The 20507-nt window shown below is 26.7% G+C and overlaps 1 protein-coding gene across 6 annotated transcripts in view; it reads right to left on the bottom strand.

The window, feature by feature from the left end:
* Positions 1 to 870: 870 nt before the first annotated feature.
* Positions 871 to 20507, bottom strand: part of LOC129905136 (protein bunched, class 2/F/G isoform) — a 232052-nt gene continuing 212415 nt past the window's right edge. For all 6 annotated transcript variants that reach the window (XM_055980529.1, XM_055980532.1, XM_055980533.1 and 3 more), the window contains one exon: positions 871 to 2950. In XM_055980529.1, the coding sequence (XP_055836504.1) occupies positions 2600 to 2950 (351 nt within the window). In that variant the 3' untranslated portion in view covers positions 871 to 2599. The remainder of the gene's footprint in view (positions 2951 to 20507) is intronic.

Raw genomic sequence — 20507 nt, 5'->3', positions numbered from 1 at the left:
TTTATATGATCCTGCTTTAGGTAATTATAATTATTATAAATTCTTTCATTATTATTATGTCAATAAAGCAAAGTCAAGGAATTATAACATACTTTTATGTGGATTTTTGTGTTTAATAATAATAAATAAGAATTTTTTTTTATGATAAGTTGTTCTACTTTTAAGAATGTATCACCTGTTTTGCGCAAAGTTAAAATGAAAAAAAAAAAAAAATTAAATGAGATGATGTTAATAAAAAATAAAAATACGATTTGTTTTTATTTTATGAAAGATATACTGTTTGTATATTTGTGTATTTTTTATTTAATATTGACGTTTTTTTGTTTTTTTTTTTACAATAATTAGGAGTAATAATTTATTTAGTTTTTATGTCAATAGTGCTGGAACTTGTTTTTTTTTTTTATTTTTAAATATCTGCTTTATCGTGTTTTTTTTTAAATATTTATTTGTGTTTGGTTTATGTTTAGGATAAACAATAATGCATATTTTTTTTTAATTTATTGATTGTTTAGACCTTTTAAGACATAAAATTAATCTTTTTACCTTCATTATCCATCTACTACTTTTTTTTAAATATTTTTTTTTTATTGTTTCTCAAAGTCACCGACTTGTATAGTAAAAAAAAAATTGTTTTATGACAATTTTTTCTTTTCCTTTTCTTAAAAAAAGAAACATCTTTTTAAAATCGGGCAAGGCAGCATAACATCATTTAGACAAAATTGATAGAATAAAAAAACAATAAAATTTAAATGATTGCTAATCACAGAGTGTAGTTTTTTTTTTTATTTATTTTTATTAAGAGACATGTATAACAATGATTTTTTTTTTAAATATTATAACAAATAGCTCTTATGTGTAATGTTGGCCCGATTTTATAGGATAGTTATTTGTTTTTTTTTTTTTTTTTTTATAATGAGATGAATGAAAAGTCGGGGCTTTGCGAACGCATTTTTTTCTTATAAGCGTGCAACCATCGTGAAGCACATTTTTTTCCATAGACAATTAGAGTCTCTATAGGAAGATTATTTTTCTTTTTTTTTTATATAAAAATTATTTCATTTTTGTTTTTCTTTCTTTCTATTCACATGATTTTTGTAAAAAAATTAATTCTTGTCTCAAAAAGTCTAAACATCGGTTATTTTTGTTTACATTTTTTTTTTGTTTCTATTGCTTTTCTATGAAAAGAAGATCGACTTTTTTTTAATCTTTGAGTAACAACATTTTAACTTTTACAATTTTTTATCATCATTTTATGTACACATATATATATATATAAAATTTAAAAGAACTTTCCTAAACAAAATAAAATAATACATTAATTTAAAGAGAAAAATAAAACTTTTAAATTACTTAATTATTAAAAAAAATAAGGAAAATTCCTTTTTGTTATAATATTTACATTTTGATTTTAAGTTTTTATCTTTTTGTATTTATATAATTTAATTTATTATTTTTTTTATATCATAATTTAAATAAGTTCGTAAAAAAATATATATGTACGGATATAGGAAATTAAAAAAAGAATTTTTTTTTTTATTTAATCTATTTTTTTTTTTGTAATCAGAACATTTTTTTTTTGTTTTTCTAAAAAGTCATCTTTAGCTGTGTCATTTTTATCAAGCTTTTTTTATTTGTTACATGAAATTATTTTGCAAATATCACCTTTTTTTTTTATTAAATTTCATCATCAAACTGTACAAGATTTTTTTATCGATTAATGATGTGTTTTTGTTTTATTTAATTCTCTATGTATTTATTAATCTTTTTCATTTTAGTCATTCATTTGATCATTTTTTCTCAAAGTTCTACTTAATACGAAAGTATTATTAATTTTCTTAGCGTTCTCATTTGATTTGTCTTTCTCTTCAAAAGCAATGATATGAGTGAAAAAGAATTTAAACAAACAAAAAAAAAAAAAACTTAACAATTTTCTTAACGAAACGAAACTAATTTTTTTTTCAATAACACGCTAATCAAAATTTAATACAAAAAAATGAAATTTTCAAAAAAACGAAAAATTAGAGAATCTAAATTTTTAAAAATCGTGTTTTTTTAGGTGAATATTGATATTTTTTTAACGAATGTGATTTTGTTTGCTTTTTATAAAAAAAAACTCTAAAGGTTTTTTGTTAATAAAATATCTTGTGTGTGTGTGAGTGTCTTTCTTTGTTGTATCGACATTTTTTATTTATGTTGTATGTTGCCATTATATGCAAATTCAAGTCTAGAATTTGCTGTAAGCTGCTTCTTTTTTTTTTAAATGTGATTCTTTCCATTTTTGTGTCTGTGAGTTTTTTAAAAATTATTTTCTTGTTTTTTATTATTAATTTTATAGTTTTTTAAATTTTATTCGCTTTGCTTATTTTTTCTCATTTTCAATTTTCTTCACCCACCAACAAGTTTCTTCCACATCTTCTTCATGTTTCTTTGCTTTTTTGTTTTTGTTTGTTTTGTTTTTTTTTTTTGTTAAAAATGAAGAGGTTTCACACTAAAAATATTTTTTGTTTTGTTTTTGTAAAATCCCAATACAAGAGGGAAAAATTGTATTTTTTTTTTGTTTCTTCTATCTGGCAATGCCATCATTCATCCACGCTCCTCTTTACGACAATGGACCATTGGTGGAATTGTTTGCAGTAGTATTGGCAGCTTGTGGAGTAGCTTGTTGTTGTTGCTGCTGTGTTGTTGGTACTTGCTGCTGTTGTTGTTGTTGTTGGGATTGTTGTGATGTTGGTGGTGGTGCAGTAATCATATTACCACTACCAACACCACCAGCAATTTGCAATTGAGCTTGCATTTGCAATTGATGAAGTGTTTCTTGGGACATATTTGCCTTCAAAATTGTATTCTCCACCTCAAGTTGATTAATTTTATCCATTAATTCGGATATTTTTTCCTTAAGCACTTCGACTTCTTCGCGAACTGCTATCATAAGATGGGACTTGACCAAATCCTAAAAAGAAAACAAAAAAAAAGAAAAAATTAGTATTGAAGATAAAAAGTGGAATAATAAACTAAAATATTTAATTTTAAAAACTAAAGATCAGAGTAATAATTTATTAAATGCAGAGTAAAATAGATAAAAGAATAGAAAGGAAAGAAAGTAACTTCAATGACAAGGGAATTTGTCCCAATCAAAATTTTCCACTAACACAAAACAATCGGAAAATTTGTATAACTAATTTACAATTAAAATTGTTGTTAATAAAAAATACCATTTCTGGCGCCCAACAAACTTTCAGATTGACATAAAAAGTTCAAATCAATCAAATAATAAAATATTATAAAATTGTAAAATGCATAACACTATTCTTTTTATTTTGTTTAATGATTTACTTAATATATCAACCAACTATACTTCAATTCCTGTTGTTTTTTAATTGATAAATCAAAATATTTAACCTCATAGACAGGTTGACGTAAAGATATTCTACATTCGATATAATGAAGATGGAACCAGACAATTTTAATGAATTCCGGAAAATTCAAGTTTTTTAAAATAAATGAAACTAAAAAAGGTAACATAATTGGCAATAAATGAAGAAAAAATTCTTTACTTTGTTTTTGCTCAGTTTAATTCGGTTTTAATTAGTTTTTACTTAAATAGTTGGCATTATTTCAGATCAATTGGAAAATTTAATGCGCAGTTTTTTGAAAGATTGACAAATTATAAATAGAAAAAAAAAAATGTCTTTTCGATGCGAAATGATACAATTCCGTCGGTTAATTGCACAGTAAAAGCTGTTCAATTCACTTTTTGGGAAAATCCTGTTAAATTTCTCAAAATTGATATTACTCAATTATCAAGATTTTATCAGAGTTCAAATATTGTTAAAGTAAATTATCGCTAAAATTATGTCCTTGGGAATTACATTTACATTTTACACGATGAATCATTTCGAAAAAAGCCGCAGTGATTTCATATTGTACGCACGCACATTATATTGCGCCCTTTTACTTTTTCATGACTTTGTCATTTTTATTTATTATTTTTTTTTTGTTCTCAACTAAACACCCGCCATAGTCCAAACATCGGAAAAATGAATCATACTTTGATATCATAAAACAAGAAAAGATAATTTTTTTATTCAAGGACTTTGATTGTTATTTTTATCATTTAATGATTAAAAAGGGTACACATTTTTGTTGATATTACAAAAACTACAAGTATTTTCAATTTGTTTGGAGATAAATTTTACAGAAATTATTTTTTTTTTTTAAATAACAAAGTTTGCTTCGATTGTAATAAGTTTTTGACACTAATAAGTTGACCTAAAGTTTATTTATCAAATTTGTTGTGTTAACTCTCAGTTAACTCCCAGTCTGTATTGAAAAAAAAAAATAATTTTTACGAGTTAAGCGGGAAAAAACTGGGTCTAAGAGAAATAGTTAACTAAAAGCCTTTTCTATTTAGTATGTTTGAGTATGATTTATTTGCTGGATTTACTAACTCAAGTTTAACTCATACCTAACTCAGCACTAAAAAAACTATTCATCAGAAGAAAATTTTTCTATTAGAATTAACATTTATAATTTGTTTAATTTGCATTTTTTGTTTGTTTGTGGAGCAAAACAAAGCTATTAATTTTACACCTTTGCACCTTAATTACTCTAATTTACAAGCCTAAATAGTAGGAAGATATAAAAACAGAAGGTAATAAAAAAATACAAAAAAAAACAAATGTTAATGTTTATTTGAAATCACACACATATAAATGTATTTATTAACAAAACTAATGAAAGTGACAGCAATATTAAGAGAGACAATCTATTAATTAAATGAAACGCTAACTTCAAGACACGCACCTTTCAAGGTTTTGATATATTGATATTTTGTCTTTTTGTTAGGCGACTTAAAATGACTGTAGGTTTTAGAAGAAGATACAATAAATTTAAAATTGTGTAGGTGGAGTCATTTTTATCGGGCATAAACAAAAGCTTGTCGGTTATCAAATTAATAAATTTATTTATCAAGATACAAAAGAACAGATATTCATTCATGTACAAATGCACATTTTAAGATCTTATTTTAATAACAAGGCGAAAATCTTTTTGTGTAGTCCAATAAATTTATTCAACTAAATCGCATCAAGATAAAACATTTTTCAAATTTTACTTTATAAATAAAATATAAATATTTAAAAATAGATTTTTAGGGAGGAGTATAGACAAATTTGAAATTAGCAGGGACATTAGTTTTTAATATTTTTCAAATCTTTTGCAGAAAATAATTTTAAAATGAATCAGTTCATTTAAAAATAAAATAAAACATTCACTAGAGTGTGACACAATTTGCAAAGCATGTGTGACCAATAATTTGGAATTATTGAAAGATGTCAGTCAGAAAAAGACTAGAACTTATGTTACCTACGTCAGAACAGCCAATAGAACAAAATGACAGGTGACCAAAAATTAATTATTTCATAATTTATTCTCTTTGTTTTGAGGATTTGAAATAAAAAATCACTTAGCAGAGTTATTTTTGAGAACAAAAATTTTGTTTGAAGATTTGAACAAAAAACAAAATGGCAATATTTCAAAATTAAGATATTTTTGTTAATATTTTTGTGAGTTATGTTTTTTTTTTTATAATAAAATACAATAATTTTTAAATAAATTCTTTTACTTTTTTGTATTCTTTTCAGCTGAGAAAATATTTTTTTTATTTTGGTCTTATCTCAAGTAGTAGACTTTTGTGAAAAAGTTGACAAAATTAATCTTATCTAAGGAGAAAAAAAGATGATAAGGAATTGTATGAACAATTGCTTAAAAGTCTTGAAAGAAGAGGGAACATTTAAACATTTTTTTTTGTGCAAATCAATTTGATGAAATAAATTTTCAATAATAGAAAAATACAAAAAAATGACATTTTTTACACCCTTTTCATGGTTTGTAAACATGTGAACAAAAAAAAACTTTCATTTGAAGTTTAAATGGTAAACTTAATGCTTTCAAGACTTGACCTTACAAAAATTTTAAAAGTTTACAACCTTGACATTTATAAACGATTTTTTTTAAGGGATAATATATCATTTATCTTCAATGCGGTATTCCTTTTTAAAAGTTTTTCGACAAAATATTTTTTTTTTATTGTAAACGAAACTTTATTCATTTTGTCATATTAAGAGTACAAAGGAGATGAATTACACCGGCTAGCTTTATAGTTTGTTTTGTCTGTTTGGGATCCAAATTTAAATTCAATTTTTTGCAATCAGCTCAGGGTCTAGATATTTGATATATTGAGGTCAATTTTTTTCATTTTTATTGTATTCTATTCTATATTTAAAAGAAACTCATAAATAACTCCAATTTTTCAAGTTTTGACAAAAATTCTGAAATTTCTAAAACCTAAGCTTTTGAAATAAATGTAATTTTGTTTGTGTGGACTAAATTGCCATTAAGGATTTGGCCTTTACCATTTTTCAAAGAATTAGAAATTGAGCGTTCTTCCAAGAAAAGTTTATCACTAAGAAGCTTAAACTTTTGTATTTTAAATTTTCGTTTGGCTTTCAATGTCCAAATAACCAGTTTTTGTAATCAGAAAAAATTAAATTAGTTTAGAAAATTTTAATCAATTAAAAAACTGCTAACATCTCGAAAACTTGAACATTGACAATATTTTGCGAAAATTCTTCAGATCAATACTGGTTATATCATTTTGATTTTTTCAATGAGGAACATTATAAATGAACAATATAACCTGATTCCAAATTGTTAAAAGTAAACGTTCTTTAATTTCGAAAATTTGTTCTGTATCGAATTTTTCTTTGTTTCCTCTTTTTTTTTACAATAAATTTCCAACATTAAGTAACATCAATTTTCATTAATAGTTCTAATACTATAAATAAAACTCAAATCGAATTTGTATGGAAAAGCGACAATGTCAAATATCAAAAAAAGTTAATGACACACCTTAAATAAACATTTCTATCTTTGTAAAGAAACTCAAACAAAATAACTAAACAAAAAATTACAGGCAGACTTTTATTTTTGTAATCATTGTATGTAAGTACATAATTGTTTAATTTATAAAACTACTCATAGCAACAGCAACAAAAAAAATTTGTTATTACTTCACAGATATCGCACAGAAATCACAGCAAACAATAGACCTCGCCTCGCACCATAATTGAAATGTACATATGTACATAATAATACAATTTTACAATAAGCTAACAAAGTACCTAAAAATGACGGAAATTTGAGTACAAAAAAAAATAATTGTTTTAATATTTTGTACTAAAAAATCCAATTATTTTGAAGAGCTTTTGAAAAAACTGTACCGCAATAAAAATTACCAAATCACAATCTTTAAATTTATTGCATTGAAATATTTTATTCGTTTAACATAATTGAACTTGATTTCATTAAAATTTGTCGATAAGAATGAAACAAAAGATTTATATACGAGTTTTTCTTGAAATAAATATTTTATTAATTTTTAACAAACAAATAAAAAACTCGTTTTTATTTTTCAAGATACATTTTCTATCTTCTTAAAGAAAAAAAAATAAATAAATATAACTTTATAAGGAAGTTCAACAAGAAAATGGTTCCTTGAAAAGGAGACATTTTTGGATTATTTTTTTTTTTTAATCTTGAATTTTCTAAAACAAGGAAATGATTCTTTGAAAAGGACACATTTTTTTTTTTAAATCTCAAATTTTCTAAAAGTTGTATTCGCCTAAGTTAAACTTTTAACAACCTCGATATATATTTTCAAAGGTCACACAATTCTTATCTTAATTGCTGATTAAAAAAAAAAAAAAGCTAAAAAGCAGCCATTTTAATCAGAATCCTATAAAGCACATTAAATGTGGGTAAAAAGCACTTTTTAATGCTTTTTTAAATGAATAGAAAAAAAAACTAATTAATTTGATATTATGCAAATCTAATTCAATTCTTGTCATTGAACTATCTCTGATCTTATAGAAAAAAATTAAACAATTTAATGTTTAAAAAAATTAAATAAATTTTTAAAAAATACATACTTTTGCATTTGGGACCATAACATAACAAGGACTATCTTGTCCCTTTTGCCAGATCTCATAAAGCCAGTTTTCAGGTTGACGAAGTGACATGGTACCCATATTTGTACTTTTTGTTTTCATAAATTCACACAGTGAAAATTTAATTAAAATTTAGTTTCTTTTTAACTTAAATTTGCGAGATTAATTTTTTGCTAAATTTGTGGTTTTTAAAAAAATCACAGATTTTTCACTTGATTTGTTCCAAAAAATTTATTTTATTTTTTGTATTTATTTAAATTCACTTTTTACCACACAGTGGTTATCTAAGCAGCGAATAGCTATGCGATAGTGTTTTTTTATATTTCTTTTGAATCAGTTGAATTCAAACTGATATAACCGGCACAAAGCTTTTTTTTGTATTTTCTTGAGAGAGAGAGCTTTTGTGTTTTTTATATTCACTTTTTTTGCATTTAAAACTTCTTGAGATTTTTATTTCTTGTAAAGTGATTGTGTAAAAGATATTATTTGTAATATATTTTTTTTTTTTTTTGGTATAAGATAGATTTTGCAATAATATATTTTTTTTTTTGGTTTTAAGAATTGTAATACCGGCAAGTGTCTGATGGCGACTGAACGTCTATGGTCCTATTAAATACTTTTATAAGAAGAACCATGGAAATAAAAAATCAATTTTTTGAAAAACATTTTTGTATGTGTTAGAGTTACTAATACAATTACATTCAGATATTGGAATCAATGTATTAGTGTATCTGTGTGAATGAAATGGTGTGTGCAAAAATTACACCAATACACATTTAAATAGTCATAAATATAATATACTTCAACATCCTGTATTAAAGAAGACGAACAAACAAGTGTGCAAGTTTGTGAACTACCTAGAGAGCTGTATATTATATTGTATACAGATATTTAAGTATCTTTTGCAGTTTTCTGGTTGTTTGAAAGTATCTGGGTTTGGCGCAAAGCGCAGGTACAGTTTTGTCCATATAACCAAGAGTTTTAAAAAAAGTTAAAACAGATGATGACCATTATACAAATGTGTGTGTATTTTGTATCTATACAACTAAACCCATTTAACAATATATATGAAAGTTAAAACGTCATTAAATTTATATTTGTGATTTTGCTTTGGTCACTATATTCTTGAGAAGGCAATGTTTTATGATGATGTTTCAACAACGACAAAGCTATAGTATAGTCTTTTCTATAGTGTGTTGTATTGTTTGAAAATTTTGTGTGTTAATGAGATCGTTAAATTCTCAAATACACACAGTGTTTTTTTTGGTTGTTGAAATATCCCAAAATGGTATTTTATTGGTTTAAAGACATACAAGAAAAAGGGATTCAAGCAGGGATGAGAATGCTAAGCCCGAAAAGTGAAACATATTGCCCAAAAAAACGAAGTAGATTTGGAAAATATGTAGCAGATAATGAAAAAAAAAAATATACATATAAAACAAAGGAGAATGCCCAAAAATAAATATATTTTAAAAAAAAGCCCAGCACCGATTTAAATGAGACCTGCATGGCTTGAAAGCGCATCACTCGTAAATAACAAATATGAATTTTTTTCTCAAAAAGCCATCCCCGTAATTGCTATAATGATTTATAATGATTTTCAATTTCAAATTATAAAGTGTTTTTTATTACAAAATTATTTCCATGAGCAAAGATGTGCCATCTGCCATATAATAACCTAAGATTGTTTTTTAAAAGCCGATGTCTGCTTTATTTTATGCAAAATGCATGACCGGACCCAGAGCCATTATGGGGATCTGGGCGGTTACATAAAATAATTGATATCTTGGATGGGTCTTTGATTTGGATGTATATGATGTGAAATTCTTGCAGTGCCTAGTGAGCCAATTTAAAAATAAAGAGCACTAACAATGCATTTTTTTAACAAAAAATGTAACAAGACAACACATCTTAAATGAAATTTTGTTCGTTAGAAAAAATTTGTCAAACGAAGTAGAAATAGGTTGCTACGTAGCAGATACATCAAAATAAATTAATGAAGTAGATCTGCTACATATGAAGTAAATACTCATCTCTGGATTCAAGTAGAGGTATTATTTTGACTGTGAAGTTAAAAACTCAGCTGTTTTGTTTTTGGGTTTGATTGTATTGGAGAGAATAAAGTTGAGTGTAAATAGTGTTTTTTGAAAAATTAAAAAAAAAAAATCATTTTATAGGTTGGTTTTTGGTATACCTACAACTCTACCTACAACTACGAAAATGATGTGTTTAAAATTTTTAATGATATTGTAGAGAGATATAGGTACAAGTAGTATGTTGGACGATTAAAGTATAAACATGTTGTTTTTTTTTTTTATTTTTTTTAGGGAAGGTAGAGGTATCAAAACAAAATAAATTCAGTGTGGGCTCTTTAAAAAAATATACTCGATTTGTAATTTTCACACAGAAATTTTGTCTGCGTGTACCTACTTTATTTTTTGTACATATTTCAATGTATTTTTTTTTTTCTGGCTTTGGAATTGTAGGTTTAATTTTTTATTTTGTGCGTAGATTTTTTTTTTCTGTGGAAATAAATTGCCAGGAAATTTAATTATTTACTTAGGTAGGCACAGACAGAAATTTTGTATTTTTTTGCAGGTAAGGTAGGTAGGTAGATTTTCGTGTGAATGAAAAATTTTAATTGTAAAAAAGTATTTTTTTTTTTTGTTTCAATAGGATGTAGCTATATTTTTAATCTTTTTTTTTTAACGAAAAAAAAAGTAAATAAACTAAAAGAAGTGGGTAGGTATACCTGTATCGAGTTATTGTGCAATTAAGTTGATTTTTTTTTGCGACCAGATTATGTACATATGTTTTAAACGGAACTATCGATTTTTCAACCATATCGAATTTTGTTTTTTGTTTTTCGTCTTTTCACTATCGGATTATTATATAGATTTGTGGGAATATAATAATCTAGCTGTAGACTCATTAACTAGAGGTATTATAGGTAGGTAACGACCTACCTACCGACCTTTTTACATGTACCTACTGTGAATTTATTATTAGATAATAAAAGTGAAATGGTGTCAATCAAAGGTAATAAAAATGAAATATTAATAACTTTAACTAGAACAACTGTCCTGGATGATATGGATTGATATTAGAGACGCCTTTAGGGTTAACTAATGACAAGATTACATCGAATAAATAACTAGGTTGCATGATTAGTTTTTTGTTTTTGCTACTGTTTAAAATAGTAGGACGATAACATTTAGGATTATAATTTAGTGTTGAAAAAAAAAAAACGAAAGGATACATTTGCACTGGTTTGATACGAAATTCTCCAGGAAACCAACCTACTTGTATAACTTCAGTTTTACTTTTTAAAACTATATTATTATTTAATAATTATTATAAAATGTAAAAAAACAAATTACTTGAAATGGAATCAAGCGGATTTTTGATGTATTTGTTTTTTTTGCCAAGCCTTCTTAATTGTTTGTACTTATGTAAACATAAAAGCTGCGTTCTTTTGGGAGTATTTAATTTATCTACAGTTTAGAACTTAAAGTTGCCTTCAACTACTATTACTCTATTGAAAAAGTAGTTCGAATTAGCCCAAAACGAACGTAGCTAACATCTACGGTGCAAAATATACCTATGGCCAAACAAAATTGTAAGGATATAATCCTTTTTAAATAAGATGAACATTCTTTTATTTTTGTTTAATCTTTTAATTTCAATAAGCATGCATATTAAATTAATCAGAAATCTTTTTATTTTCAACTGATACAATTAAATTATTTTTGTTTTTAAATAGATCAATTTAAAAAGAAGCATCATCTTGATTCTAAGTGCCTTATTTTTCTCTATGTTGAAATAAAAGTACCTATTTAAACGATTTGCACTCTTTGTGTTGAAATTCTTACAGAACTATCCATTTTACAATTACTTCAAAAGAATGAGTTCATTTAAATCAAATGTGTGAGCACCAAAAAACTTGAATATACATAAGATAAAGTTAATCTGAAGTAGAGCTGTAGCAAATCGTATGTATTCGTTACTAAAATGCGGGTATTCACTTCAGTAACGAGTAACGAAACGTTACTTTCTAAACAGTATCGTTACTCGTATGTTTCGTTACTTCAGTACCCAGTAACGAAACATACGAGTAACGATACGTACGAGATACGAAACATACGAGTAACGACGCGATTCCAGTTTCAATACTAAATCCGATGTAAAAGATACGAAATGAAGTGATACACTCATATTGTCGCATTTCGCATCTCGTGTCGGTATCTTAACCATAGTCAGAATGCTAACTGCAGATAATTATCTGGAGTTTGTCTCGATTAAAACAGTAGTGTCAAGGTTCAATAATCATTGTGTTATCGATAATTTATACAGAAATATCAAAAGAGATATTTTTCTTTATTTGGTCGAAATATGTATATCCACGATGCAACCAATCTGTTAATGGCCTTGGTGTTAATGGTATTGATATTTAGCTTAAGAATGTACAAAAGTTTTTTGGTTTTTCAAAAAATTAGTTTATTTTCGGTGCAAAATTTTCAACACAAAAAAAAGCAGAGAAAACGAGGTTTAAATATCACTCTCAATAGAAAAAATAAATGAAAAATTGTTCGACATGGTTGTATTGAAGTGTTAATATTTCGAGATCTGCGCGTTGCACTTTTGAAATAAAGGTCTCTAAATAATTGTGATAAGATAACTGAAAGAATATAAACAAAAAATTACCCAAGTTTTGTCTAAAAATTTAGAAAAAAATTAAAAAAGTTTCCACGTTTGATTAAAAAAAAAACGAAAAAAATTCAATATAGCTACCTTTAAACTCTTATTACATGAGAATGCCGCAACTAATTTTAATGTTTATGAACTTAAAATGTAGTAAAATTTAGACCTTAAAATGTATATAGAAATTGTTTTTGGTTTTTTTCAAAAAAAAAAATTTTACACCCTTATACCAATGTACGAAACATACTTAAAATGCCAAACATACGAAACGTATCAAATACATGAAATATACGAAATCTACGAAACACACGAAGCATGCGAAAGTAACGAAACATGCGAAACACACGAAACATACGAAATATGCGAAAAATGCGAAACATACGAAAGTAACGAGTAACGATATTATTGATGCGGGTACTAGTATCAAAATTAACGTATACATGCGGGTACTCATTTTGTCGTTACTTTTACAGCCCTAATCTGAAGGTACAACTTTTGTTTTGTAATAGGTACATTTTTTTTAGATCTATTTGGCTCAAATCTAAAAGAAGTCATTTTCCTTCTAGAATACAATAACATTGGTTAATCCTTGACATTCAAAAACTAAAATTTTGTAAAACGGCAAACCATTTTGAAATCAATTCCTATGGTTGAAAAACTATTTTGGTTGAAAAATTGAATATTGAAAGTTATCTAATCGTACATCTAACTTCATTTCTAAAATTTTCCTAAAACAATAAATTATTGAAAATAACGTTTTTAATGTTAAGAAACGAAGACTTGAGTAGAAAATAAGATAAAACGCATTAAAGTAGAGTTAATGAGGGTTAATGTCTTTAAGCTTACAAGCTTTCAAAAAAATTCAATAGAATCTTTCTGAACAGTGCGTGGCTTTTATATTTGCCATGAAATCAATTTATTTTCGTGTGTTTATTTGTGTCTGAAATTGATGAAACACAATATTTTTAATCTGGATTTCCCAATGATTTATTTATACAAATGTTTTCTTTATTTTGACGTATTTTTTGTTTGTTATTATTTCAATTATTTATTATTGATTCAAATGAACACGTGAAGAAAAATATAACAATTAATTTTTTACTAACACGTTTTGCTTAAAATGTCTATATTGACGTTAAGAATATTTTTACGTTAAAAGTTATTTTTGTTTCTATGAAAATGTTAAAAATAAATGTGAAGTTTTTAGTTTTTTAAGGTATTTTTCAATTTTCAGCTGGTGTAGGTATATTTGAATAATTTTGGGTTTATTGTTACATTTATCAATATTCTACAAGATTTCTCGCACTGGTTTCTCCAAAAAAATTTTATTTTTAAGAATTAGTAAATTCTTTAACAATATTTGTTAACTCTGTTAAGTTTATTTGATACTTCAATTGAAATATAGTTCAAAATATGGTACCCTTCGATTTCCAGGAATTTGTACTTTGGATTCACTTTTTCTTAGAAAAACTGCCAAACAAAAATTTCATATCTTTTGTTACAATTCACGCAAAATATCCGCCCCGGCAAAAATCTTCGTGTGCGTATTTCTTCCAGTCGCAGTAATAAAGCAATAACCATCAAGTTATTGTGTGTATAGTCAACATTTTTGATGCTAAAACGACTTTCATATATAAAGTTAAGCAAATCAGGTCGATATTTGTTTTTTTCATTAGTCATTTCATTATGCTATACACTACAGGTATATTTTCATAGCTCAATGAGGTTGTTAAGTAAATTAAGAAGTTTTCGGGTATTAAAACATTAATGCATGTAGTCGGAGCGTGTTTTATCGTAATCCATTAAAGAGAGAAGAAAAAACTAAAGACAAATTTATTTAATATTTTTTCGCTTCTAAAAGGTGTTCATTTATAATAGGTATCATTTGACCTCGAAGTGTCAAATGAATTCTCGTGTACTAATGACATAGTGGCCAATAAACGAACTGCAAACAAAAAGCCAAGACCTTTCTGATTTCAATGAAATTTAATAGAAATATTTAAATCAAATATCTTTCTCACTCTTTCTCTCTCTCTCTTTCAATCCAAAAAAAAAAAAAAACAGATTTTATGTCTTTGTTTTTGTGCTTTTTGTATTTGTTGTTTTCATTATGAAAAAGTAATGTTAGACAAACAATTTGTGTAGTTATTATCGATTCGGGTTTATTTCGTTTGAACCCAGGAGACATAGAGTCTAGACACAGTTAGAAAACAAAATATAAGCCGCAACAAAACCTTCTGTATTATGACTCAGCAACCAACGGATTATGAATTTAATTTGTTGAAATATATCTTGAAATTTGAATTTATTTTAATCCTTTTCATTTAAATATTTAAACGTGCTAACTGAACATTATTTCTGTCACGATATAAAATTGATAATAATTTAAATTAAACTACGAGTATACTTAAATGAATATTCTCTAATGATTCATTTGAAGAAGTCTTTTTTCCACAATTTTATTACGACAGTTCTATCGTTGGCAGTTTTTTTTTTACAGAAAAGAACAAAATTCGCCAAATTATCAGTATTTCATTGTCCGAAAATTGGTTTTTCGTATTGACATAAGTTTACAATAGCGTATTCTAAAAAAAAAAAAAAAAAAACTAAAATTACTTCAAAAAAGCGATGTAGAAGGAACTAGAAGTTATTCAAAAACGATTTGCGACTGTTCAAAACATTCGCAAGCATTGACGTCAGTAAAAAAACTGGCAACTATGATGCAATTGTATAAGTTTTAACTCAGGTGTTCAGATTATTTGCCACCTTTGTTTCGCGAATACCATACATTACATTCATAAATTAAAAACATCGGAAATGATGCACTCAATAATTCAATCGCAACATTTTTAGGCGTATTTAGAACATTTTTCAAAGGAATGTTTGACAAAAAAAAAAAAAAAATTAAATAGGGGCGGTTACAAATATAGGTAAAGAAAAGACAAGCGGATTTCGTGTTAAATTAAGCGGATTGCATTGTTTTTTGCCAAGATGACTTCCGTCTTAAATTAAGCGGACAGATCTTCTTAATTTCTTGAATGTGCAACTTGAAAATAAATCCATTTAATTCAAGCGGAAAAAAATCTGCTTTTTATGTGGAAACATTTTAATTTAGAAAAAAAAAAAAATTGACAGATACAGTGGATCACTACGCGGGTGTTTGGAAATGAGTATGATAAACTGCAAATAAAGCAAAAGTCTGACGATAATTATTTAAAAAATTTATTTTTAGGTAGTCGGTTTTTAAGATGAAACTTCACATTAATATGGAATGAAGTTCACCTTAAATTTAACAGAATTCAAGCAGATCCCACTTATTTTAAGTGTTAACTCTATTGTTATAAGGTGGCGGCTGGTGGTATTTAAAGTGGTCATCATCTTATTTCTTAATAGTTTTTCACTAAATAATCAGTGGCTTTTAACTAGATTATCATTTCCGCAACCCAACATTGACTTCTTACAGACTTATCAAAATCCAGAGCTCAAAACCATCTTATCCAAATTTTTTTCCGCTAATGTTTCACGGTTTTTATCAGTTAACTATCAGTGTTTCTAAGAAATATTCAAAACGATTTTTCAGCTGACTTTTTAACAGTGTTTCAACAGTTTACAAACCACCTTTAGCCGATAAAAAATGTTTTTCACTGACTAACCGATGATCCTTAACCGAATTGGTAACAGTATTTGCATGTCTCAATTCCAGATTTAATCGGCTTATCAATGAATTTTCCACTTGCTTTCAAACGACCTATAAACACTGTTTCTGCGAGCTATCGTTGTTGGTAGATGGAAATTTTCGATTGATGTATTTTTAGTTATTTTAACGCCTCAATGCTCAATTTCAAATCTTCATTATTACAGAAGATCTTTTTTCGTCTCCTAATTTTGAGCAATTTCGATACTAACCCCATGTGCGGCATTTTCAAACGAATTTTAATACCTAAAGCCTTAAAACCTCTATCATAGTTCAAGGTAAATTTTTAATTCTATCGCTTTTCTAAGAGTTCATGGTAAGTGTAAAATACAAATCCTGCCACAACAATTATTCACTTTAACTATGGCCGCCGCTGCCAAGCCCTCTTTCAAATACAATCTTATAAAGTTTTTATTTCTTAGTAAAAAAAAAAATACATTGCGTGTTTTTGATTCATAACACAAACAAATCTATTAAACAATGAGTTATTTTTGGCCAATGATGACCCCAAAGGAGGTGTACCCTACTTCTATTAGTCACGTTCTTATAGAGAAAGAAAAACCAATGGACTGTTAAGTTCACACGATTGATTGCGCTTTTAGCTTAAAAATATAAGCCAATCAACCCCCACATATTACACAAAAGAATCTCTGGAAAACAATATATATTGTTGTGTTGTGAGAAAATAAATTTATTTTTAGCTATTTTGCATAACACGACGATGTTTGGCTTTAGCTATGACTGTTTTTCCTACAAAAAGAGGAAAAAATAGAAATGTTTGTGCTGTTGTTTCGTGCCTTTTCGTTAACAGTTTTTGTCGAACAAAATAATATTCAAGAATATTCAATTAAAACAAATATCAAACGATTCTATTAAGACTCATAACCTTTTGTCGTATTGAAGACCTTTCAATCCTACCTTCTACTACTACTGCATCGATAAAAAACTAAATGACAAATCGAATATAGAATTCATTGAATTGAATTAAAGTGTCTAAGCTTTACCTTCATGATAGTTGTGGTTGTGGGTCGTTTTTGACTTGAAAATCGATGATGACGAGTTTGTTGTTTTGTTTTCTTCTATTTCGAAGTATACAAAAAGTCTGCAATGTGCTAGGAAAAAAACATTTAAAATTCCTCATAAAAAAAAAATATAATAAATTCCATAAAAATAAATAAATGGCTTTGTAAACTTTAACATACCAACACTTTTTCGTTTGTGTGAATGTTGTTAGTAGATAGGTACATTAAATATTGATATACGAGTATAGCACAACATTTTCATGTATTGTATTGTCTGCAGGGTGGAAACCCCTTTTAAACCCCATCATCAGCTGTGGGAAAAACCAGCACGTGTTTGTCTCATTTTGTTTTTGATCGATTTTTTGGAATTTGGGACGATAGGTGGGTGCCCTGGCTAATGGTTTAGATGTAGATAAAGCTCGTTTCACAGAATTGCCGCTATAAAATTCCGAAGGGAAAATGAACGTAGTAAAGGCGCAAGACCTATTTTGTAAAGGGTCTTTTGAGTTCCTATACCTCGTTCTCCAAATTAGTGAATTTAATGATTCATTTAGAATATGTATGTACTTTCACAGAAAATGACGCAGGTCTATAGTTAGGTACTTTCTTCGTTCTTCGTCGTCCAAAAATCATGCGGTATCTGCAGAACTAATGACTTGTCAACTGCGTACAAAAAAAAAAAACATTTTCGATTTTTAAGTGCAAGTAAGACACGCGATTGGAATTTCGCAGATTTCTACGTTTAGAAACTCGCTTGATAATTTACACCTTTTGGAGTGATAATAAACTCGCTCGATAACACTGGTTAACAAAATTAAACTTTTTTTTTTGTTGCCGAAACAAAAATATACTTTTCTGAATGTTTTCGGTGTGTTGAACTCGAATCCGAAATCAAAAAAAATTAATCCTGTTTTTGAAATATTTCCATTAGAAAATGCAGTACTTCGGGCCTTATTCTTTAATATAAGGAAAATTGTTTGAACACATTTAGTAACGGTTTTTATTAGAATTCCACCTTTTAAAATCTGTTTAAATCTTTCCGATATCTTTTTTACTGCCCGAGATATCCTCAGTTGTTTGGCATATTTCATAAATTTTATAACGTCATTATCTCCTTTATGATATATGAAGCCAAACCCACTTACTTCATTTTAAGATATCTCGGGCAATACAAACGATATTGAAAAGATAGAAACCGTCACTAAATATCCTCTTACTATTTTCCTTATACAAAAGAATAAGGTCCGAAGAACTCAAAAAAACATTATTTTTGCATTTTCTAACGGTAATATCTCAAAAAAGGGAGCTGATTAGTTGTTTCTGACTTCACACCAAAAACCTTCAGAAAAGTATATTTTTGTTTCGGCAGCAAAACCCTTGTAAATCAATGTAATATACAACTTTTGGACTGATAATATCGTAGCTTTTATTTTTTAAGTGCATAACAGTATTACAGACCATAAAACCCGATATTTTCATTAAGATTTCCAATGCTTAGACACTTATTTAGTTTACAGTGATTAGTTGAGAGGATTTTACCAATTTCAAGCTGGTCGCATGGAAGTTTACTGATTTCTGAGTAGCTTCCCCTAATGACTGTAATTTCAAGCACATTTTTTGCACATTTTCTTATAACATTTATTTGTCTTAAGAGGTGGCAGATTTCTACATCTCAAGGCCTCAAATATTGACTGTTAATAATGCTACTGAGAAAGGCCATTTGGATTATAAAAGCTATCAATAAATTCAAAAGAATTGAATTTCACAATAAATATAAAAATTGAACTCTTATATCTATTAAATTCATTTTAAACACATTTTTTTTTTTTTAATTTAATTTAAGAATATTCCTTGTTTTTATGAGTTGTGTTTAAATTAAAAAAAATCTATTTTTATTGCTTTTTAAATGGGGACAGTAATGGTCTATTCTTAAAAATAAAAAAAGTTCAAAATCGTAAAATTTTTTGTATGACAGAAAACAAATATTTTTTGCCAAATGCAAAATGATAGACATTAACAAAAGATTGAACAAAATGATACACATTAGTGAAAATGTCAATTGTACATTGTACAAGTATGCTTGGAATCATCAAATGTGGTCAAGGTAAAAGGCATTAAAAATATCTGAGTGGGTGGTGTAGCCTGTTTATATGTTTTCTTTTATGATAAACTTTTTGCGCAGTTGTTTTTAAAAATCAAACATAAAAATAATATTTCTATCAATTTATTAAAAATATACTATAAAAAGCCTTGAATTTTGTTTTCTTTTAATTCGAATAATAATTTTGGAAGTATCTCAAAATTTAAAGAAATATATACCTAAAAAAAATTAGCTACAAGTAGTTTTTAAAGGAAGCTAAGAGGCAATCGCAAAATTGTGGTTTTGCATTTTCTTATAATAAGTCTTAAAACTTTATTTTAAAATTTGGCTCCTGGTGTTTTAAGCTTTTTTTCAGCTGTTGGCTATAGCGTAAAATTTACTGCTTTTAAAGGACGAACTCTACGGAATTCGTTCAATTAAAAAAAAGATACTAGTATAATCTAAGTACATATTTTCTTTTTTTACTTCTAGCTATGGACTGCTCAAAACCAGGGAAATCTACTTTTGAATAATAAAAAAAATCATGGAAGAAATAAAGTATTTTTTTTTGTCTCTTCCTGAAATGATTGATCGGTCTGTTACCCATTTAATTCCTTGTTTTTTTTTTATTAAATAAAATTGCAATCAAAACAAGTTTTGTGATAAAAATTGTGTTACTTAAGAGCTTAACAATATTATGTTATCGTTTTAAGTGATAAATAAATAACAAAACTTATAAATGAAAACAAAAAACACACTCGAATCATCATGGAAAACTACCTACTTACTCCTTTTCGTTTATAAGTGGTGAGCAAAATTATTATTATTACTTAATATAGTTTATAATATTACCAACATTGTGACAATATAATAAAGCTGTGCTCGAGTGTAATGTGTCGCATCAATTAAAAAAAATAAAAATCAATTTGTTTGTTTTAATTCTTTGTTTTTATTGACAAACATTTATAATGCTGCATGTCTTTTTCACGACAACGACGACAAAC

This window comes from Episyrphus balteatus, chromosome 1 (genome assembly GCF_945859705.1).
Source record: "Episyrphus balteatus chromosome 1, idEpiBalt1.1, whole genome shotgun sequence".
NCBI lineage: Eukaryota > Metazoa > Arthropoda > Insecta > Diptera > Syrphidae > Episyrphus > Episyrphus balteatus.
Note: the sequence above shows the minus strand (reverse complement) of the source record. Positions and strands in the feature narration are given on the sequence as shown.